The 23,720-nt window shown below is 40.1% G+C and overlaps 1 protein-coding gene across 1 annotated transcript in view; it reads left to right on the top strand.

Moving 5' to 3' along the window:
* Nucleotides 1-23,720, top strand: part of EPG5 (ectopic P-granules 5 autophagy tethering factor) — a 404,912-nt gene that overhangs the window by 25,247 nt on the left and 355,945 nt on the right. Inside the window, 4 exon segments of the mRNA XM_053701063.1 lie at nucleotides 3,093-3,336; nucleotides 12,194-12,330; nucleotides 12,476-12,583; nucleotides 18,433-18,506. Coding sequence (XP_053557038.1) covers nucleotides 3,093-3,336; nucleotides 12,194-12,330; nucleotides 12,476-12,583; nucleotides 18,433-18,506 — 563 coding nt within the window.

Here is a 23,720-nt window from a genome sequence, read left to right as displayed (position 1 = left end):
AAGATTCTCGGTGCCCTTCTGTCTGTAATCAGAGAACAGGGTATTGTGGTATTTCCTTATTTGGACGATATCTTGGTACTTGCTCAGTCTTTACATTTAGCAGAGTCTCATACGAATCGACTTGTGTTGTTTCTTCAAGATCATGGTTGGAGGATCAATTTACCAAAAAGTTCTTTGATTCCTCAAACAAGGGTAACCTTTCTGGGTTTCCAGATAGATTCAGTGTCCATGACTCTGTCTTTAACAGACAAGAGACGTCTAAAATTGATTACAGCTTGTCGAAACCTTCAGTCTCAATCATTCCCTTCGGTAGCCTTATGCATGGAAATTCTAGGTCTTATGACTGCTGCATCGGACGCGATCCCCTTTGCTCGTTTTCACATGCGACCTCTTCAGCTCTGTATGCTGAACCAATGGTGCAGGGATTACACGAAGATATATCAATTAATATCTTTAAAACCGATTGTTCGACACTCTCTAACGTGGTGGACAGATCACCATCGTTTAATTCAGGGGGCTTCTTTTGTTCTTCCGACCTGGACTGTAATTTCAACAGATGCAAGTCTCACAGGTTGGGGAGCTGTGTGGGGATCTCTGACGGCACAAGGAGTTTGGGAATCTCAGGAGGTGAGATTACCGATCAATATTTTGGAACTCCGTGCAATTTTCAGAGCTCTTCAGTTTTGGCCTCTTCTGAAGAGAGAATCGTTCATTTGTTTTCAGACAGACAATGTCACAACTGTGGCATACATCAATCATCAAGGAGGGACTCACAGTCCTCTGGCTATGAAAGAAGTATCTCGAATTTTGGTTTGGGCGGAATCCAGCTCCTGTCTAATCTCTGCGGTTCATATCCCAGGTGTAGACAATTGGGAAGCGGATTATCTCAGTCGCCAAACGTTGCATCCGGGCGAATGGTCTCTTCACCCAGAGGTATTTCTTCAGATTGTTCAAATGTGGGGGCTCCCAGAGATAGATCTGATGGCCTCTCATCTAAACAAGAAACTTCCCAGGTATCTGTCCAGATCCCGGGATCCTCAGGCGGAGGCAGTGGATGCATTATCACTTCCTTGGAAGTATCATCCTGCCTATATCTTTCCGCCTCTAGTTCTTCTTCCAAGAGTAATCTCCAAGATTCTGAGGGAATGCTCGTTTGTTCTGCTAATAGCTCCGGCATGGCCTCACAGGTTTTGGTATGCGGATCTTGTCCGGATGGCATCTTGCCAACCATGGACTCTTCCGTTAAGACCAGACCTTCTGTCGCAAGGTCCTTTTTTCCATCCGGATCTGAAATCCTTAAATTTAAAGGTATGGAGATTGAACGCTTGATTCTTGGTCAAAGAGGTTTCTCTGACTCCGTGATTAATACTATGTTACAGGCTCGTAAATCTGTATCTCGAGAGATATATTATAGAGTCTGGAAGACTTATATTTCTTGGTGTCTTTCTCATCATTTTTCTTGGCATTCTTTTAGAATACCGAGAATTTTACAGTTTCTTCAGGATGGTTTAGATAAGGGTTTGTCCGCAAGTTCTTTGAAAGGACAAATCTCCGCTCTTTCTGTTCTTTTTCACAGAAAGATTGCTATTCTTCCTGATATTCATTGTTTTGTACAAGCTTTGGTTCGTATAAAACCTGTCATTAAGTCAATTTCTCCTCCATGGAGTTTGAATTTGGTTCTGGGAGCTCTTCAAGCTCCTCCGTTTGAACCTATGCATTCATTGGACATTAAATTACTTTCTTGGAAAGTTTTGTTCCTTTTGGCCATCTCTTCTGCTAGAAGAGTTTCTGAATTATCTGCTCTTTCTTGTGAGTCTCCTTTTCCGATTTTTCATCAGGATAAGGCGGTGTTGCGAACTTCTTTTGAATTTTTACCTAAAGTTGTGAATTCCAACAACATTAGTAGAGAAATTGTGGTTCCTTCATTATGTCCTAATCCTAAGAATTCTCTGGAGAAATCGTTGCATTCTTTGGATGTTGTTAGAGCTTTGAAATATTATGTTGAAGCTACGAAATCTTTCCGTAAGACTTCTAGTCTATTTGTTATCTTTTCCGGTTCTAGGAAAGGCCAGAAAGCTTCTGCCATTTCTTTGGCATCTTGGTTGAAATCTTTAATTCATCTTGCCTATGTTGAGTCGGGTAAAATTCCGCCTCAGAGAATTACAGCTCATTCTACTAGGTCAGTATCTACTTCCTGGGCGTTTAGGAATGAAGCTTCGGTTGACCAGATCTGCAAAGCAGCAACTTGGTCCTCTTTGCATACTTTTACTAAATTCTACCATTTTGATGTATTTTCTTCTTCTGAAGCAGTTTTTGGTAGAAAAGTTCTTCAGGCAGCGGTTTCAGTTTGAATCTTCTGCTTATGTTTTTCGTTAAACTTTATTTTGGGTGTGGATTATTTTCAGCAGGAATTGGCTGTCTTTATTTTATCCCTCCCTCTCTAGTGACTCTTGTGTGGAAAGATCCACATCTTGGGTAGTCATTATCCCATACGTCACTAGCTCATGGACTCTTGTTAATTACATGAAAGAAAACATAATTTATGTAAGAACTTACCTGATAAATTCATTTCTTTCATATTAACAAGAGTCCATGAGGCCCACCCTTTTTTGTGGTGGTTATGATTTTTTTGTATAAAGCACAATTATTCCAATTCCTTATTTTATATGCTTCGCACTTTTTTCTTATCACCCCACTTCTTGGCTATTCGTTAAACTGATTTGTGGGTGTGGTGAGGGGTGTATTTATAGGCATTTTAAGGTTTGGGAAACTTTGCCCCTCCTGGTAGGAATGTATATCCCATACGTCACTAGCTCATGGACTCTTGTTAATATGAAAGAAATGAATTTATCAGGTAAGTTCTTACATAAATTATGTTTTTTCAGGTAAAAAAAATAATTCCAACATGTTTAACTGCTGCACTTTCCTATGAGTTATTTAGTAAAATGTGCTTTTAGCAAAAATGGTCTTGCTGTATGGCAGAGTGTATATTTTGCTGCCAAAGGGTGCTGGTGCAAAATAATTGAAATTGTAACTCACTATTCTGTATTGAACTTAATTTCAATAAAATGTGATCATATTTCTCTTGACAGGGTCTTTGTGAAGATCAAGCAAAAGTGGTTGGATACCACCACTACCAAACTGCAGAAATAAACGCCTCTGCCTTAGGGGACCTAAAACGGCTCTTTGAGCTGAAATCTGATCACTTGCATCAGACATTTGCCCTGCACTCATATACCTCGGTGCTGTCCCGCCTGCAGGTTGAATCGTATATCTACGCATTGGTGAACAACTCGCCATTTCTGAGATCGGTGGCTGTTTACCATGCAGACCATGGTAAGCTTGATATGTGCCCAAAGGAAAAAAAACTTTATAGCACCTGACAGTTCAGAACTGTTCTGGAGTGTTATTATTTAGAAGTAAAAGAGACAGTACATACCTTTTTTAGCTTTTGTGTAAAACCCCCACACTTCCTAGAGAGGCTAAAATACAAATTCTGTAGGGATTAAAGGGATTCTAACCCCATTTTTTTCAGATAGAACATGCAATTTTAAGCAACTTTCTAATTTACTCCTATTATCAATTTTTCTTCATTCAAAAGCAGGAATCTAAGCTAAAGAGCCGGCCCATTTTTGGTTTAGTACCCTGGATAGATCTTGCTGATTGGTGGCTACATTTAGCCACCAATCAGCAAACACAACCCAGGTGCTGAACCAAAAATGGGTCGGCTCCTTAGTTTATTTTAGATTCCTGCTTTTTCAAATAAAGATACCAAGAGAACGAAGAAACATTTCTAATAGGAGTAAATTAGAAAGTTGCCTAAAATTGAATGCTCTAACTGAATCATGAAAGAAATAAGAAATTCGGTTTAGTATCCTTTTAAGTTTTCAAAATGCTGCAAATTGCCTAAACCAGCTATGATTTGTAGCCTTAGTAGGTTACAGAGCTTGCCTTTTGGAATCTTAAGGAGCATGGGACAAGCACAATTATTACACAAAGTCATGAAGTGTATCTGGATGTGCCATTATAATCACTTATTTCTATTAGCTAGATTCTTGGATTGAGAATGTAACATACCAGGCAACTAGCTTGCACATTATGTCACATTTGCTTTTCATAATTTCCTGATGATTACAGAGTCTTTTTCAAGTGATATACTAAATAAATAAGTAGTGGCTCCCATCAGAGAGTGAGGGTATAGCTGTTATGTTTGTATGCTGGAACATACCTGTGCAGCTACAAGTGGGGTGGAAAAAAGTGTACATTTGTCATATGACGCTGACTGCTTGATAGTTTTCACATTTATAATTCACTATTGCAAAATAGAACCATGACCAGTTTGCTTCAGGGGACACTAAATACTAAGGGCTAGATTACAAGTGGAGTGCTAATTTAACGTGTGTCCGTAAAGGGGCATAGTTGCCATTTTACGGGCTCACGTTAAAAAAATAATAAAAAATAATAATAATAACTGCACAAAGTAGTTATAAGAGGTTAACGTGAGCGGATGTGGAGTGTTAGGGGAAAAAAAAGGCACTGAAATGTGCCTTTACATAGCAGTCTATGGGTATTAAAACTGTTAATATATATGTATATATGAGAAAAAAAGAACCTGCAAGGGTATCTTGTGGGGGCGCACCTAATCAGTAGTGAATAGAGTCCAATGCTAATACGCTGATAGCATTATTAATTCCAAAATAGTAATTCAAAAGATAGACGTGATGGTCTGTATGATTGAATTAGTAGGTTCGAGGCAGCTCCGCTTGGGCCCGGTGAATTACGCAATCTGTAGAAATGATAGAAAGAAAAGAGGGCGCCTCATAGTGTATTTCGTACCAGATAGATGTGTAAGCACATAGACAGTATTAGGCTTACCAGATGAAGTTGCACCGTTCTGTGACCGGTGATTACAGGCAGGCTAGCACTCTGCAGCGGCTAGTACACTGTTTTGGGATGCCAAGTTGTACTTCAGAGGGGAGTTCGATATGCTTCTGTTTCCACTGACAAAGCAGAATAGATTTCCAAATCAAAATGATGATAAAAAACAACGAGGCTGCTTCCGGTCGGCATACAAGACAACTTCCAGATATAAAATGTAAAAACAAGGCTTTATTTGCTCCAGCAACGCGTTTCTCGACCACCAAACGGGTCGTTTCATCAGGCAAAAAAATCGGATTAGGACAGTTTTTTTATTGCCTGATGAAACGACCCGTTTGGTGGTCGTGAAATGCGTTGCTGGAGCAAATAAAGCCTTGTTTTTAATTTTTTTATCTGGAAGTTGTCTTGTATGCCGACCGGGAGCAGCCCCGTTGTTATTTTATCATCATTTTGATTTGGAAATCTATTCTGCTTTGTCAGTGGAAACAGAAGCATACCGAACTCCCCTCTAAAGTACAACTTGGAATCCCAAAACGGTGTACTAGCCGCTGCAGAGTGCTAGCCTGCCTGCAAGCACCGGTCACAGAATGATGTAACTTCATCTGGTAAGCCTAATACTGTCTATGTGCTTACACACCTATCTGGTACGAAATACACTATGAGGCACCCTCTTTTCTTTCTATCATTTATGTATATATACATATATATTTTAAATATGCTGAGTGACTTACCCCCTTTGCTGCGCTAGGTTCTGTGCCGTTTCTATCGGCATAAGAATGAGGCTTCCATTGGAGCCTATGAAAGCGCACTCTCGTGAGCGCAAAGCTTCCATGCAATGTTTTTTGAATTGCACTCTACTTATAATACCAGCGCGTATTTGCATGCACTGGTATTAAGAGTGTAGTGCAAATATTGCGATCGCAATTTTGCGTTCCTCTCGTATTCTAGGCCTTAATATGAGTATAATGGTAGAAGGCAGGATTAGACTGTGGTTGTCCAAACTAAGCTTCTCATGGCCTAACTCCTCCAGATTGTGTGATGTTTGCATCTGAACCATAAAGACAATTAGCAACACTATTATGTGGGCTGCATGCAACTCCAGTCGACTTTTATGCGAAACTAGGCTTTCTTTCTAATGACACGGTGAGTCCACGGATCATCTAATTACTATTGGGAATATCACTCCTGCCCAGCAGGAGGCGGCAAAGAGCACCACAGTAAAGCTGTTAAATATCACCTCCCTTCCCTCCCACCCCAGTCATTCTCTTTGCCTACGTTAGAGCAAGGAAGTGGTAAAGTTTTAGGTTGTTGGAAAGAAGATTCTTCAAGCAAGATTTTATTATTTTTAAGCAGTGCAAAATTGTTCTGCTTGGTCCTAGGGTGTAGCCGTAGTCCATATCAGTCTCTCAGTAGAGCAGTGGTGGCTTTCAAGCAATGGGAACTTGTGGAGTACAATCCTAACTGCGCCTCCCATGTAGTTAATGCTGCCCTAATACTGAAAGCCTGAGTAAGATTACTCAGTCTTTATCTCTTTTTCCACAGGTCCATGTGAGGGAGAAGACCTCTCAAACCTAGTGAGCTGCCTTGCTGCCTGGCAGATCTCTGAGGTAAGTGCTGAGTTAATTTTTCTGGGAAATGCAGAAAATTTAGCAGACGATCCCCAAGGTGGAAGGGGCAACTTCCACTTTAGCTAAGAGAACCACTATTCCCATAGGATAGTTGTTCCTTTAAAGATCCTATGGATAAGACGTTAGAGGGGTTGCTCAAAAAGATTTATGTTCACCAGGGTTTACAGTTGCAACCTGTGGTGTGTATTGCTACCGTCACTAGTGCGGCGGCATACTGGTTTGATGCGTTGTCTGATTCTATTCAGACAGACTCTCCCCTTGAAGAGATCCAGGATAGGATCAAAGCCCTTAAGTTGGCCAATTTCTTTATTACAGATGCTTCCCTACAGGTTATCAAGCTGGGAGCTAAAATTTCTGGGTTTGCCGTACTGGCCCGCAGAGCCTTATGGTTGAAATCCTGGTCTGCGGATGTGTCGTCTAAGCTTTTGGTGATTCCTTACAAGGGTAAGACCTTGTTTGGGCCAGGATTGGCGGATATTATTTCCGACATTACGGGAGGAAAGGGCCATTTCCTCCCTCAGGATAAGAGGAATAAGCAGAAGGGACGTCAGAGTAATTTTCGAAACTTCAAGGGTAAGCCTTCCTCTCCCTCTACAAAGCAGGAACAGTCCAAGCCTTCCTGTAGGTCCAACCAGTCTTGGAACAAGGGAAAGCAATCTAAGAAGCCCGCTACTGACTCAAAGTCAGCATGAAGGGCCTGCCCCCGATCTGGGACCGGATCTTGTGGGGTGCAGACTTTCCTTCTTTTCTCAGGCTTGGGTTCGGGATATTCAGGATCCCTGGGCAGTGGACATCGTGTCTCAGGGATACAAACTAGAGTTCAAGACCTTTTCTCCCAGGGGCAGGTTTCTCCTCTCAAGATTATCTGTAAAAAGAGAGGCGTTCTTACACTGTGTTCAAGACCTTTCCGCTCTGGGAGTGATAGTTCCTGTTCCACTACAGGAACAGGATGGTTTTTTTTACTCCATTCTGTTCGTGGTTCCCAAGAAAGAGGGAACTTTCAGACCAATTCTAGACCTCAAAAGTCTAAACAAAATCCTCAGAGTACCGTCCTTCAAGATGGAAACTATTCGTTCCATTCTTCCCTTGGTTCAAGTGGTTAAATTCATGACAACAGTAGATTTAAAGGATGTGTACCTGCTTGTTCCCATACACAGGGACCATCACAAGTTTCTGAGGTTCGCTTTTCTAGACAAACACTTCCAGTTTGGCCTTGCCACAGCTCCCAGAATTTTTTCAAAGGTCCTGGGATCTCTGTTGGCGGTGCTCCGGTTGCGGGGGGTTGCAGTGGCACCTTATCTCGACGACATCCTGGTTTATGCGCCATCCTTTCATCAAGCGAACTCCCACACAAAGATGTGGTTATCCTTCCTGCAATCTCACGGATGAAAGGTGAATCTAGGAAAGAGTTCCTTAATTCCAGCTACAAAGGTAGTGTTATTTGGAACCATAATAGACTCCCTATCGATGAAAATATTTCTAACAGAGGTCAGAAAATCAAAGATCTTCGACTCTTGTCTGGCCCTTCAGTCCTCTCCTCGGCCGTCAGTGGCTCAATGTATGGAGGTAATCAGTCTGATGGTAGCTTCCATGGACATCATTCCGTTTGCCCGTTTCCACCTCAGACCTCTGCAGTTATGCATGCTTAGTCAATGGAACAGGGATTATGCCGATCTGTCTCCTCGATTACAGCTAGATCAGGCAGCAAGAGATTCTCTTGTTTGGTGTGTGTCTCAGGATCATCTTTCCAAGGGAACCTGCTTTCGCAGGCCCATCTGGGTGATTGTGACAACGAACGCCAGCCTGCTGGGATGGGGAGCAGTCTGGGGCTCCCTAAAGGCTCAGGGGACATGGACTCGGGAGGAATCTGTTCTCCCCATAAACATTCTGGAGCTGAGGGCAATTTTCAATGCTCTTCTGGCCTGGCCTCAGTTAGCTTCGGCCCGTTTTATCAGGTTCCAGTCGGACAACATAACTTCGGTGGCATACATCAATCATCAAGGGGGAACTCGGAGTTCCTTGGACATGACAGAGGTAGCCAAGATTATTCGGTGGGCAGAATCCCACAACTGCTGTCTATCTGTGATCCACATTCCAGGAGTGGACAATTGGGAAGCAGATTTTTTGAGCTGACGGACCTTTCACCCGGGGGAGTGGGAACTCCAACCGGAAGTGTTTTCCAGCTTGATTCTCAAATGGGGACAGCCAAATCTGGATCTCATGGCATCTCATCAGAATGCCAAGCGCCCGAGGTACGGGTCAAGGTCGAGGAATCCTCAGGCTGTACTGATAGATGCGCTGGCGGTCCCTTGGAATTTCAGTCTCGCATACCTATTTCCTCCGTTCGCTCTCCTCCCTTGAGTCAATGCCCAAATCAAACAGGAGAGGGCGTCGGTGATCCTCATTCCACCGCTGTGGCCTTGCAGGATCTGGTATGCAGACCTAGTGGAGATGTCATCTCTCCCTCCTTGAAAACTTCCACTGAGGAAGGACCTTCTACTTCAGGGGCCCTTCCTTCACCCAAATCTAGTTTCTCTGAAGCTGACTGCTTAGAGATTGAACGCTTAATTTTATCTAAGCGTGGAGTCGGTCATTGAGACCATGATTCAGGCTCGGAAGCCTGTTACCAGGAAGATTTACTACAAGATATGGTGTAATTATCTGCATTGGTGTGAATCCAGAGGCTACTCTTGGAGTAGAGTTCAAATTCCTAGAATTTTGTCTTTTTTCCAAGAGGGTTTGGAGAAGGGATTATCGGCAAGTTCTTTGAAGGGTCAAATATCTGCCTTGTCTATTTTGTTACATAAACGTCTGGTGGATATACCGGTCAGGCCTTAGTCAGAATGAGGCCTGTGTTCAAACCTGTTACACCTCCCTGGAGTCTTAACCTTGTTCTTAGAGTTCTTCAACAGGCTCTGTTTGAGCCTATGCATTCCCTAGATATTAAGTTATTATCTTGGAAAGTTTTTTGTTTCTTGTTGTAATTTCTTCTGCCCACAGAGTCTCAGAACTCTCGGTGTTGCAGTCTGAATCCCCTTATCTTATTTTTCATTCTGACAAGGTAGTTCTGCGTACTAAGTTGGGTTTCCTTCCTAGGTTGTTTCGGATAGGAACATTAATCAAGAAATTGTTGTTCCTTCTTTATGTCCTAACCCTTCTTCCCATAAAGAGCGTCTGCTGCACAATCTAGATGTGCGTGCGTTGAAATTCTATTTACAGGCGACTAAGGAGTTTCGTTCGCCAGTCTACGGCTCTGTTGTTTTCTCTGGGAAATGTAAGGGTCAGAAAGCTATGGCTACTTCATTCTTTGTGGCTGAAGAGTATAATTCGTTTGGCCTATGAAACTGCTGGACAGCAGCCTCCTGAGAGAGTTACTGCTCATTCTACGAGGGCTGTTTCCTCTTTCTGGGCATTCAAAAATGAAGCTTCTTTGGAACAGATTTACAAGGCTGCAACTTGGTCCTCTCTATACACTTTTTTTCAAAATTCTATAAATTTGGGAGGCTTCTTTTGGGAGAAAGGTTCAAGCAGTGGTGCCTTCTGTTTAGGTTCTATGTCTTGTCCCTCCCTTATCATCTGTGTCCTCTAGCTTGGGTATTGATTCCCAATAGTAATTAGATGATCCGTGGACTCACCGTGTCATTAGAAAGAAAACAAAATTTATGCTTACCTGATAAATGTATTTCTTTCTTGACACGGTGAATCCATGGCCCACCCTGTTTTTCTAAGACAGGTTTTTGTCACGTTATAAACCACAGGCACCTTGTTGCTTCCTTTCTCTCCTTTACTTCGGTCGAATGACTGGGGTGGGAGGGAAGGGAGGTGATATTTAACAGTTTTGCTGTGGTGCTCTTTGCAGGAGTGATATTCCCAATAGTAATTAGTAGATTCGTGGACTCACCGTGTCAAGAAATAAATACATTTATCAGTTAAGCATACATTTTGTTTTTCTTTGTTATATTGAGCCATTTGGTTGTGATCTCACACTTCTTTAATTTCTCCCTTTGTAGCACACACCCAAATATGTTATCCCGATATTGGGCCATATTATAAGTCGGGTGTCAAATATTGTTTTCGCGAAATCGATATTTGCGCTGAACTAAGTAATACATATAATAATGTGCACTTGTATTACAAGTTAAAGGGCCACTAAACCCAAAATCTTTCTTTCATCATTCAGATAGAACATACAAATTTAAACAACATTATAATTTACTTCTATTTTTTATTTTGCTTCATTTTTTAGATATCCTTATTTGAAGAAAACGCAATGCACATGGGTGAGCCAATCACATGAGGCTTCTATGTGCAGCAACCAATCAGCAGCTACTGAGCATATCTAGATATGCTTTTCAGCAATGAATATCAAGAGAATAAAACAAATTAGATAATAGAAGTAAATTAGAAAGATGTTTAAAAATGCATTCTCTTTCTAAATCATGAAAGAAAAAATGTGGGTATCATGGCCCTTTAAGTGCAATATGAACGCGACCTTGCATTTGCAATACACAAAAGCATTGTGCTCACAAGAGCGCACTTCCATATGCTCCATTGGAAGCCTCGTTCTCATGCTGTAAGACACAACTAGCGAAGGAGGCAAGTCGCGCAGCTATGGGCAAAAAAATATATATAAAAAAATATATATATATATATGTGTGTGTGTGTGTGTGCTTATGTGTAAATACACATATTAACACATAAATAAATTAAAAACAAATAATAATATTAATATATATACAGTATATATATATATATATATATATATATATATATATATATATATATATATATATATATATATATATATTTGTGTGTGTGTGTATATAAGCATATACAGTACAAATAAATTTACTGGGAACACAGTCCCCATAGACCACTATGTAAAGGCACTTTTCAGTGACGTTTTTTTCTTAACTCTCCACCCCCACCACTTAGTGCAGTTTAAAAAAAATGCTACAATTTTTTTTTTTTTTTTTTTTTTTTAAAATAGACCTCACATGTTATTTTGGGGGCAATTGGGGGACATTTAAAAAATTCCTCTGGTTAATTTTTTTGAGTGCTAATTGCTATCGTGAGCTTGCAGTAGCAATAACCAGCCACTTGTAATGGCTGGTTATGTAACGCTCGCCCCTAAACGGGTGAATATGCCAGTTTACAGGCGCGTGATAAATTAGCGCTCTACTGGTTATCTAGCCCATTATTTCTTATCACTACCTCTTGGTATTTAATATACTCTGTAAAATTAGGCAGTTTCTTGATGTGTGTAACTAGGTTGCGGTGCTTGTGTAAGCATTGGCAATGCCTCAGCTGTAGACCAATGCTCATGTGATGTTTGCTTACATAGACATTTATATCGTGTAGTTCCTATTAACCTTTTCCCGTCGTTGTATTCCGTCACAACAGCGCTGGGCTTTAAAGCCGTTATGACGGAATACAACGTCATAGCCAACGGCTGTCCTGAAGCCAACTGCGCTTGCAGGATTTGATCGCGGTCTGGAGGGCATTCCTAGGGTCATAGGGACGCCCCCCCAGACCCGATCCCATAGTTGAAATCTCGCGATCGTTGTTCCGATGTAGACTTTATAACCCAGTCACGAAAGGGTTAATTTCCTAAATGCATATCTCTGTATGTGTTTGTTGCTTTGTGGGCTTTGCATTTTTATTTACTAATGAATTCTATTTCCTAGGCTCACATAAGCTAGAAGGATCGCTTGCTGATGTCGTCCTGCTGAAGGAATGTATTAGTGTCCTGTTCAGCTTCACACGAAGAATCATTGAAGATTCTCCGTTCCAGAATGATATTCTGCTGTGGCTTCAGAAGCTGGTAAATTCTCCCATGTGTATTAGCACAAGAAATCTTCACTTCTACTTTCAAGATTAATTCTGAAAAAGAGGTTTCCAAAAACGGGTGTCAGTGAAATGACAAATGCTCAGGATTTATTGTTTCTTTTCTTTTTCTTTTTTTTTAGGTGTCTGTCTTACTAAAAGTCGGCTCTCTGGGCGATCACCTTTTTCTATTGAACCACATCCTTCGGTGTCCAGCTGGTATCAATAAATGGGCAGCTCCGTTTGTTCAGGTATTTCCGTATGTGTATCACCTGCTTTTCTGTGCAACCAATCATCATCTACCCTTTTGTAAGTCTTTCTTTTTAAGGACACGATGAGTCCACAGATCATCTTAATTACTACTGGGAATACCTCTCCTGCCCTGCTGGAGGTGGCAAAGAGCACCCCAGCAAAGCTGTTAAATAGCTCCTCCCCTCCCTCCCACCCCAGTAATTCTCTTTGCCTATGTTAGAGCTAGGAAGTGGTAAAGTTAAGTGTTAGTAAATGATTCTTCAATCAAGAGTTTATTATTTTAAAGTAGTACAAGATTGTGCTGCTTTGTTCTGGGGTGTAGCCGTAGTCCATATCAGTCTCTTCAGTAGAGCAGTGGTGGCTTTAGAGCAATGGGAACTTGTGGGACATAATTCTCACTGCGCCTCCCATAAAATTATGCGGCCCTAATCCTGGAAGTCTGAGTAAGATGAAAAAGTCTTTATCTATTGTTCCATGGGTCTATGTGAGGGAGAGGACCTCTAAAGCCTGTGAGCTGCCTTGCTGCCTGGCAGATTTCTGAGGTAAGTGCTGACTTTATTTTTTCTGGGGCTAGTGAAAGGACTCAAAAAAAGGTTGGACACTTTTATTTAATATAGAACTATATGGTATCCCTTATGTAGTTAGAAAGGGATTATATAGGGCAGCATTTGCAGGCACTGTGGATTGAGGAGTAAGGCTCAATGTTGGTGATACTCTTTTAATTAGGATACAGAGTTTTCACTCAAGATGTCGTCTAACTCGTTAGTTAGAGACACTCACGATGGGCGGGACTTGTGTGACTGTAGGATTATGTGCTGCGCACATATTTTCATCATAGGTATCGTTAGAAGTGAAATCTTACTTAGTGCAGCTCTTTACTCAAAACGATATTATATGAAAGGAGATAACGTTGTTTTACTTAAATCAGCCCTTCTATGTTCGGTTCCGGTTTCTGTATCGATATATATTTCAGGTATTCCGACATGGCTGTATATCTTAGCAGCTTGAGCTGCTTGATGGGTGTTAAGTCTTTATTTTTCAGTACATAAATAAAGATGCTAGGTATTTCTATTCAGAATGAAACTGTTCCATTTCATCAAAATAAGGCAGTTACTTTGCCTTCTGTACAAAATTTAAAAAAAAAATTCTTGGTGTCTTATGAATTTCTGTTATAAAAAGTCTTTGTTTTTAGTTTACAGATTCTCCTATGTGTTTTTTCAGTTCAAAGAATAGAACTGTTCAGTTTTTGCAGTAATAAAGCAATTACCCTTTTTAAAATTTAAATGATCAGTAACGTTACTCTCTGTATAAAAGTTTAGAGAAATTTTGTATTTGTTTTATTTATTTCTCTCAGAAATTAAGACTCAGTAAATATAGATGACAGATATCTAATTTATTTTGTTTAGTTTTTTATATAGTCCGCCAGTCCTTGTCTGTTCCTCATCTGTTGAGGTACACAAAATTATAAAAAATATTTTATTTTTGTTTTCAGCCAAGATTGTTAACAGTTTATTTTTTGACAATGTTCAAAATATAACGCAATGTTCTCCTCAGGTGTCCCAAATTTAGTTTTTCTTATAGTTATACAGTGCCATGCTTTTCTCCCAATTCCCTTGTTAAAGGGAGAGCGCATGAGAAAATATTAAAGGGTCAGTGTGTATGGTTTCTGTCTCAACTGTATTTTTCCCAAACTTTATTTTTCATAAGTTTGTTAAAGGAGGATATTTCAGTAGTTCCTGAGGATAAGATCGCAGAGTCAGAAAGTGTAATTCCTTTCTCTGATGCTGGAGTGTTATCCTTCAGATTTAAGCTAGAGTGCCTCAATTTACTAACTTAAGGAGGTTTTAGCTAACTAATGGTGGAAGTATGCTTCTACCAGATAGGGTTACAGAGATTATTTCTAATGAATGTAATAGATTGGATATCCCCTTTTTTTTTTTTTTTTTTTTTTTTTAAAAAAAATAATTTTTATTGTGGTTTACAAATGCAAGTAACATCAAGTTTGCACAATATGAAAGGCATGTCAAAACAAACAATAAGGCCCAAATCAATTACATATATGATAGCACAGCAAAGTACAGATCAGAACCTTAGGAATATGTAAGTTTAACCCATACGCCCCAGGCTGGCCATTGTTGGACCTTCAGATTACCTCAACATAGGTCTAAACTATAGATCACATACCAACCAGTGACCATAACTAGGTCCACATGCTAAAAGACTATCTAGGACTGACACATCAATAACTCAAAGTGTAATGCCATTTATGGCTTAGTAAAATAAAGCAGGAATTTACGGCGCAAACTGCAAACTAAACCTCTTTTTCAGTATAACATTATATCAAAGAGCCCCTCTTAATAATACACCAACAATTATTGATTAGTTGTACCCCAACCAAGCGTTTGTGACCACTCTTGGGTCACGGATTTAGAATAGGGGGAAAAGATTGGGGGAAGTATTAGCATGTCCAATCTAAATTTTATTTTCGTTAAAGTAAAATAATAAAGATATGTTGGCCACCTTAGGGCCTCTATATATTGTTTAGTACAATGCCAAATATCAATATTGTTCTGGGTATATACATAAATATACCTGCATCCATAATAACATGCAGGCCACTTTTGGGCCTCTATATATTGCTTAGTGCAATATCTATGTTAGGTACTCTTTATGGCATGTACTTATATGAACAAGCAACTCTTGAGCTCTTTATAAAAAAATACTATGCTAGTGGTAAACAAGTAACACCTTAAGGTATACAAGAGTGAAAATAAAGCAAGCCCCTATATCCTAACTAAGAAAAATTATTTGGCTACTCTTGGGCCACAAGTAATCATTTAAACCAAGGGGTAGATAGTAAGCTAACTGTGAGCCTAGGTACCAGACCTTGCACATATTTGAACACATGCATACAGAACATACGAAACACTGTAGAAATCTTGCGGTAAGCAACAGTTGTACAGTGATTATACCTCTTTAGCAGGGGATCAAATATTAAGGCCACAAAGTGTATATATTCCGCTATATACCCCCCTTGAACCCTTGAATATCTTTTGACAATTATACAGAGTTACTTTGGGCCTTATCACGGTAAATAACGTATGACCCACCCACTGCTGTCCCGCTAAAAAAAAGGCAGCTCTATTTTCAAGCATTTAGAGTAGATTATAAAATATCTAACTAATACACCGTAAGTTGTTCTAAATTGATCTTATATGACCATGTTACCGCTAATATATGTGCAACTTAATCAGTCTTTAAGCATTTTCCGGGGAAACAGTAGGTGAACATTCCTAACAAAATAATCTAAACATCAGTCTGGATTAAGTTAAGCTTCAGATAGATTTATAATATCTTCCAATCTTACGGTCCAGACATAGAACACCGGAATGTCCAGAGAGAGTTCCGGGCTAATGACACCATACCCCCAGTCTAGATAGGACGAATTTGTGCCCGCACACTCACATAGCTCAGTATTGGGAGAGAGATTAAAAACACCTGTGGTAAGGCCCACCTGAATGTTTTCAGGGCTCCCAAGTAGGCACAGTGTTCAAAACCAAGTTCGCACACATATGTTACCCCCATAGCTCTACTTGTATCTGTCCCCGCTGAAGTCTAAGAGTCCTCCACTGTCTCTCCAAGTCAGCAGGGGCTATGTGCAATCATCCTATACCGGCCCGGGAGGTACAATTCACAGCCGCATTCTGAATTCGTGAGAGCCGCGATTTGGCTAAAAATCGATTTTCAGGCGAATAAGGTTTGTTCGGCAGTCCTCTGCCTCATTTGTGGTTTTCTGTGGAAAATGCAAGGGACAGAAAGCTTCAGCTACTTCTCTTTATTTGTGGCTGAAGAGTGTCTTCCATTTTTGCCTAGGAAACTGCTGGACAGCAACCTCCAGAGAGGGTTGCGGTCTTTCCACAAGGGCTATTTTCTTCCTCAAGGGATTCTACAATTGAAGCTTCAGTGGAGCAGATTCCCAAGGCTGTAACTTGGTTCTCTATGCATTTCTTTTAAAGCGTCTATAAATTTGTTTGCCTTTGTTGAGGCTATTTTGGGGAGAAAGGTTAATCAAGCAGGGGTGCCTTCTGTTTAGGTTTCCTGTCTTGTCCCTCCCGTATCATCTGTGTACTCTAGCTTGGGTATTGATTCCCAGTAGTAATTTAGATGATCCGTGGACTCATCGTGTCATTAAAAAGAAAAGAAAATTTATGCTTACCTGATAAATTTATTTCTTTTTTAAAATGATGAGTCCACGGCCCGCCCTGTGTTTAAAAGACAGATTGTGGGTTTTTATAAACTTCAGACACCTCTGCACCTTGGTTCTTCCTTTCTCTCCTTAACTTCGGTAGAATGACTGGAGTGGGAGGGAGGGGAGGAGCTATTTAACAGCTTTTCTGTGATGCTCTTTGTCGCCTCCTGCAGGGCAGGAGAGGTATTCCCAGTAGTAATTAAGATGACCCGTGGACTCATCGTGTCAAAAAAGAAATACATTTATCAGGTAAGCATAAATTTTCTTTTTTATAGAGAGGAATAAAGACAGGGACTTTGTTTTGTTTATAGCGACAGATAATCTATTTTCAGTAAGAACAAGGTAATTTCTTCAAAAAAAATAAATATATATACACCCAATCAATGTCTGGAACATCTTTAGACATCCATCCTTCCTATGGGTTACCTCAACTTTACTCCTGTTCCTTTGTGCTGTGATAATCTGTTGGCGCTCCGATAATAATAATAATAATATGTGGTTAAGCTGTAACAAATAAAGGGACGTAAAAGTGCAACAAGAAAAAGAGCTTTTATATTGCTGTATTGCTAGCTAATAACTATGTGTTAAAAGGTTAATCACAGAAGTAAAGTCCTGCTCCAGAGCAGCGTTGTACTGCTGTGTAGAGCCACCAATCAGCAGCTAGCTCCTGAGTCTACCTAGGTATTCTTTTCATCAAGAGATAGAGAGAGAACAAAGTAAATCTGATCGTTTGGACTTTCATGTCCCTTTAATGACAAACCGATACAAGATCTCCTGAGACTACTTAATTACTAACCAAAACACAGATAAATGACTGTGATACTGTATCAGCTATAGTAAGACAAATATCGCATTTATATAGTTCCCTTTACCTGAGGCCGTACCATCGGTGGGTAAATTGGAAGTAACACAAAACAGTCAGCTATCCTGAGAGATCTTGAACAATATTTTGGGCATACTGATGTATATTATGGCATACATTCACATTTATGTCCATTTCATGTAATCACATTTTGTTTGCACAATTTTTTTTCATTGTTAAAGGGACATTGTAGTTAAAAATAAATAAATAATTACATGATATAGTTTGTTAGAGCATGTAAATTGTGAAAAAAAAAAGCGTCTGTACTCCGATGGTAATTCCAAGTTTTATTTGAAAAATACCTTAAAAACACAAATATCTGGAGGAAAGGAGATTAACCCTTACGCATTTTGTGACCTACGGCACTTAATCGTAGGATGTTGCGTACATGTTCTCCTGACTTTTTTAAACCCAGATCGACCAATTGGCAAACACACAGTTGCCGTGGTAATCTTGGTTGCAATAGTCTTACATAGTAACAATAGGTTGTAACAAAGATTAAAATAAATTCCCTGTAAAACAAAGTATCATATTTGGTGCTCTACTCACTGTGGGGACTAATAGGGGATTTCAAAGGGTTAAAAAAACATAAATTCCTGCTTGGGAGCCACAAACATTGCAGCTCCCTGGCTGACTACAGCTGATGATAGGTGGGTTTGTGCGACTGCCAGTGTCTTGTTGTATTTAAAGAGGGGATTGTTATGGGGAAATAATTTAAACATCTGTGTTTATTTTAGGTTCGAGTACTACACAACCCTGCAGGCGTCTTTCATTTTATGCAACTTCTTGCTGTACTTATGTGTCCTGTTAGGTAAGTGAAAGGGTCGATAATTGCCTTAGTTGCATGAAATATTTTTTTGATATTTAAAAATAGCACCAACGTAGCAGCCTGCTCTGGTACAAATGCTGTTCTCCCCTTTAATGTATTCCAATTGATCTATTTTACCTCCTGTAGTGTATTAAACTCTTTACAAATATCTCCTTTAACTTTATTTTGCCAACAGCTTCTTTTGGCTGTTGTAATGTTCAGTACAGCAGTATTGGCTATAAAAAAACTTTGTAAACAAGAAACAGCATGAGAAATCACACTCCCTGTGGGGGTGGGAGAGACTGGTACTAAAATGTTAATTTTCAATTGCTCTCTCGAATGGCCAGATGTGAAAAATGATGTCTCTGAGTTGCAAGATGTCTCCCATATAAAGTAAAGGAGCTTGCTGGAAAGGGAAACTTCTCTGGGGAGAGTGGAGCTAGCAGGGAGCAGGGGACACACTATTAAAAATGACCTTCTACAGCCAGTACAACTATTACAAAATACCGCTCCCCATGATAGATGTTACTTTGTTTTTTTTTTTCTCTTTAAAGAAAATTTTAATATTTTTTTAAGTTTAATTTGTGTATTTACATTTGACCAGGGTTCACTCACAGCTCTCAATAGCTGATTCTGCTCAGCCGTAAGAACTTCACTCACGTTTCAGTTTTCATTGTTACTCCTGTGTTAACAGCAAGTTGCTGATGAAGATAACAAATACAACTCAGTCTCATAGCGAGTTTACCTCAGTGCCTTTCTTCAACCTTCATCTCACCCAGTGCCTTATTTCACCTTGACATGGCAAGTGCCATTGTCGGCTCTTAACCCCTTAATGACCGGAACATTTTTCAATTTTCTTACCCTTAATGACAATGGCTATTTTTACATTTTTGCGGTGTTTGTGTTTAGCTGTAATTTTCCTCTTACTCATTTACTGTACCCACACATATTATATACCGTTTTTCTCGCCAATAAATGGACTTTCTAAATATACCATTATTTTCATTATATCTTATAATTTACTATAAAAAAAATTATAAAATATGAGGAAAAAATGGAAAAAACACACTTTTTCTAACTTTGACCCCCAAAATCTGTTACACATCTACAACCACTAAAAAACACCCATGCTAAATAGTTTCTAAATTTTGTCCTGAGTTTAGAAATACCCAATGTTTACATGTTCTTTGCTTTTTTTGTAAGTTATAGGGCCATAAATACAAGTAGCACTTTGCTATTTCTAAACCACTTTTTTTTTCAAAATTAGCGCTAGTTACATTGGAACCCTGATATCTGTCAGGAATACCTGAATATCCCTTGACATGTATATATTTTTTTTTAGAAGACATCCCAAAGTATTGATCTAGGCCCATTTTGGTATATTTCATGCCACCGTTTCACCGCCAAATGCGATCAAATTAAAAAAAATGTTCACTTTTTCACACATTTTGTCACAAACTTTAGGTTTCCCACTGAAATTATTTACAAACAGCTTCTGCAATTATGGCACAAATGGTTGTAAATGCTTCTCTGGGATCGTCTTTGTTCAGAAATAGCAGACTTATATGGCTTTGGGGTTGCTTTTTGGTAATTAGAAGGCCGCTAAATGCCGCTGCGCACCACACGTGTTTTATGCCCAGCAGTGAAGGGGTTAATTAGGGAGCATGTAGGGAGCTTGTAGGGTTAATTTTAGCTTTAGTTTAGTGTAGTAGACAACTCCAAGTATTGATCTAGGCCAATTTTGGTATATTTTATGCCACCATTTCACCGCCAAATGCGAGCAAATAAAAAAAACCTTTACATTTTTCACAATTTTAGGTTTCTCACTGAAATTATTTACAAACAGTTTGTGCAATTATGGCACAAATGGTTGTAAAAGCTTCTCTGGGATCCCCTTTGTTCAGAAATAGCAGACATATATGGCTTTGGCGTTGCTTTTTGTTAATTAGAAGGCCGCTAAATGCTGCTGCGCACAACACGTGAATTATGCCCAGCAGTGAAGGAGTTAATTAGGTAGCTTGTAGGGCGCTGGCAGGGTTAATTTTAGCTTTAGTGTAGAGATCAGCCTCCCACCTGACACATCCCACCCCCTGATCCCTCCCAAACAGCTCTCTTCCCTCCCCCACCCCACAATTGTCCCCGCCATCTTAAGTACTGGCAGAAAGTCTGCCAGTACTAAATAAAAGGAGTTTTTTTTATTTTATTTTTTAAAAAAATGTATTCAGCTGTAATGGAGCCCTGCCTTAGCCCCCAACCTCCCTGATCCCCCACCAAACAGCTCTATAACCCTCTCTGCTACTTAATTGCCGCCATCTTGGGTACTGGCAGCTGTCTGCCAGTACCCAATTTGCCCCCAAAAACAGTATTTATAAACTTTTCTGTAGTGTAGCAGCCCCCCCCTCAATACCCCCAACCCCCCCCCCCCCCCAGATCCTTTTATATATATATATTTTTTATGTTTTGAACTTTTTATTTTTTTCCATTGGTGTCAGTGGCTAATATGCGCGCGCCCCCCCCCCACGTGCACACGCGCGCGCCCCACATGCACACGCGCGCCCCCCCACGTGCACACGCGCGCGCACGCTGCCGCCTCCATGCTTCCCTTCCCCCCGGAACACAGCACCATTGTTACCGGTGCAGAGAGGGCCACAGAGTGGCGCTCTCTGCATCGGAGGCTTGTTAAAAGGTATTGCAGGATGCCTCCATATCGAGGCATCACTGCAATACCCTGAGAGCTGCTGGAAGCGATTGCGATCGCTTCCAGCACTCTCTTAAACAACTAACGTACCAGGTACGTCCATTGTCACTAACTGCTAGTTTTTGCAGGACGTACCTGGTACGTCAGTTGTCATTAAGGGGTTAAAGGGACTACTTGAAAATTGTTAGTGTTTAAAAAGATAGATATTCCTTTTATTACACATGCCCCAGTTTTGCACAACCAACGCAGTTACATTAATATACTTTCTCTTGTAAGAGAATCCATACTTATGGGATATTCTCCTTCCCAACAGGAAGTGGCAGAGAGAGCACCCACAGCAGAGCTGTCCACATAGCTCCTCCCTTAGCTCCACCCCCCAGTCATTCTCTCTGCCTGCTTAACTGCTAGGAAGGGCAAAGGGAGTGTGGTGACAAAAATGTTAGTTTTTATTTTCTCAAGCAAAAGTTTGTTATTTTAAATGGTACCGGTGTGTACTATTTACTCTCTGGCAGAAAAGGGATGAAGATTTCTGCAAGGAGGATGATGATCTTAGCATTTTGTAACTAAGATCCACTGCTGTTCTCACAAGGGCTGAAGAGTACAGGAAAACTTCAGTTGGGGGAACAGTTTGCAGACTAAACTGCATTAAGGTATGTTCAGTCTATTTTTTTCTAGACAGACTGTGTTATTTCTAGAAAAGGCTGGCAATATCCCCATGAGGGAAAGGTAAGCTGTATTCAGTAAAAGAGGAATCCAAGCTTGCATAAAGGGCTCATAGTTACTGGTGACACTAATATGAAAAAACTTTTTGGTTTAATTACAAATAAAACGTTTGTTTTTTGAGGGACTTTAAGGGGTCTTTGTGGCTTGTTTAAGTGTTATTAACCCACATGGCTAGTTTAAGAAACACACTGTGGTGTTTTTTAGGCCCCATAACATCGAGTTAGGTGGGAGGGGCCTATTTTCAGTTGCACAGTTTATTTACCTCGGAAGCATCCAGCTACTTCTCCAGAGATTCCTGCTGTATTTGAGGGCTGTAAATAGGTTTTTTTCCCCACAAATCGTTCCTAAAGGGCAGGTAGGCGCCACAGCAGAGCTGTGGCAAGGTGCTGAACGTTATTTTACCGGTTTTTAAGTTTTTTCAATCTGGTTTTTACATTAAGGGGTTAATTGTTTATTTGCATAGTGGTGCAAAGTTACTAAGGCTTTATGATGCTACTGTAAAAAGTTTGTTTTGTTTACTGCTTTTTTACACTATTTTGCAGAGTTTGTGCAGCTTTTTTTCTCTTAAAGGCACAGTACCATTTTTATTTAAAGTGTTATTTTCTTTGATTAAAGTGTTTTCCAAGCTTGTTTGTTTCATTACTAGCCTGTTTAACATGTCTGACACCAAGGAGAAAACCTATCATAAGATTTGGCGCAGATATCTTTGTTGGTGTGAATCCAAGGGTTACTCATGGAGTAAGATTAGGATTCCTAGAATTTTGTCCTTTCTCCAAGAAGGATTGGAGAAGGGATTATCAGTTAGTTCCTTAAAAGGACAAATAACTGCTTTGTCTATTCTTTTACACAAACGTCTGGCAGATGTCCCAGACGTTCAAGCGTTTAGTCAGGCCTTGGTCAGGATCAAGCCTGTATTTAAACCTGTTGCTCCACCATGGAGCCTAAATTTGGTTCTTAATTATCTTCAAGGGGTTCCGTTGGAACCTATGCATTCCATAGATATTAAGCTTCTATCTTGGAAAGTTTTGTTTTTAGTAGCTATCTCTTCGGCTCGAAGAGTTTCTGAGTTATCTGCTTTACAGTGTGACTCACCTTACCTAGTTTTCCATGCAGATAAGGTGGTTTTGCGTACCAAACCTGGGTTTCTTCCTAAGGTTGTTTCTAATAGGAATATCAATCAGGAGATTGTTGTTCCTTCTCTGTGTCCTAATCCTTCATCTAAGAAGGAACGTCTGTTACACAATCTTGATGTGGTTCGTGTTTTAAAGTTCTACTTACAAGCAACTAAAGATTTCCGTCAAACATCTTCATTGTTTGTTGTTTATTCTGGTAAACGGAGAGGTCAAAAGGCTACGGCTACCTCTCTTTCCTTTTGGCTGAAAAGCTTCATCCGTTTGGCTTATGAGACTGCTGGCCAGCAGCCTCCTGAAAGAATTACTGCTCATTCATCTAGAGCAGTGGCTTCCACATGGGCTTTTAAAAATGAGGCTTTTGTTGAACAGATTTTTAAGGCGGCGACTTGGTCTTCGCTTCATACTTTTTCCAAATTTGATACTTTTGCTTCTTCGGAGGCTATTTTTGGGAGAAAGGTTCTACAAGCAGTGGTACCTGTCTTGTCCCTCCCTTCATCCGTGTCCTAAAGCTTTGGTATTGGTATCCCATAAGTATGGATGAATCCGTGGACTCGATACATCTTACAAGAGAAAACAGAATTTATGCTTACCTGATAAATTTCTTTCTCTTGTGATGTATCAAGTCCACGGCCCGCCCTGTCTATTTAAGACGGGTAGTATATT

The sequence above is a fragment of the Bombina bombina genome, chromosome 2, assembly GCF_027579735.1.
Source record: "Bombina bombina isolate aBomBom1 chromosome 2, aBomBom1.pri, whole genome shotgun sequence".
Classification (NCBI taxonomy): Eukaryota; Metazoa; Chordata; class Amphibia; order Anura; family Bombinatoridae; genus Bombina; species Bombina bombina.
This window is presented reverse-complemented; position numbering and strand designations above follow the sequence as displayed.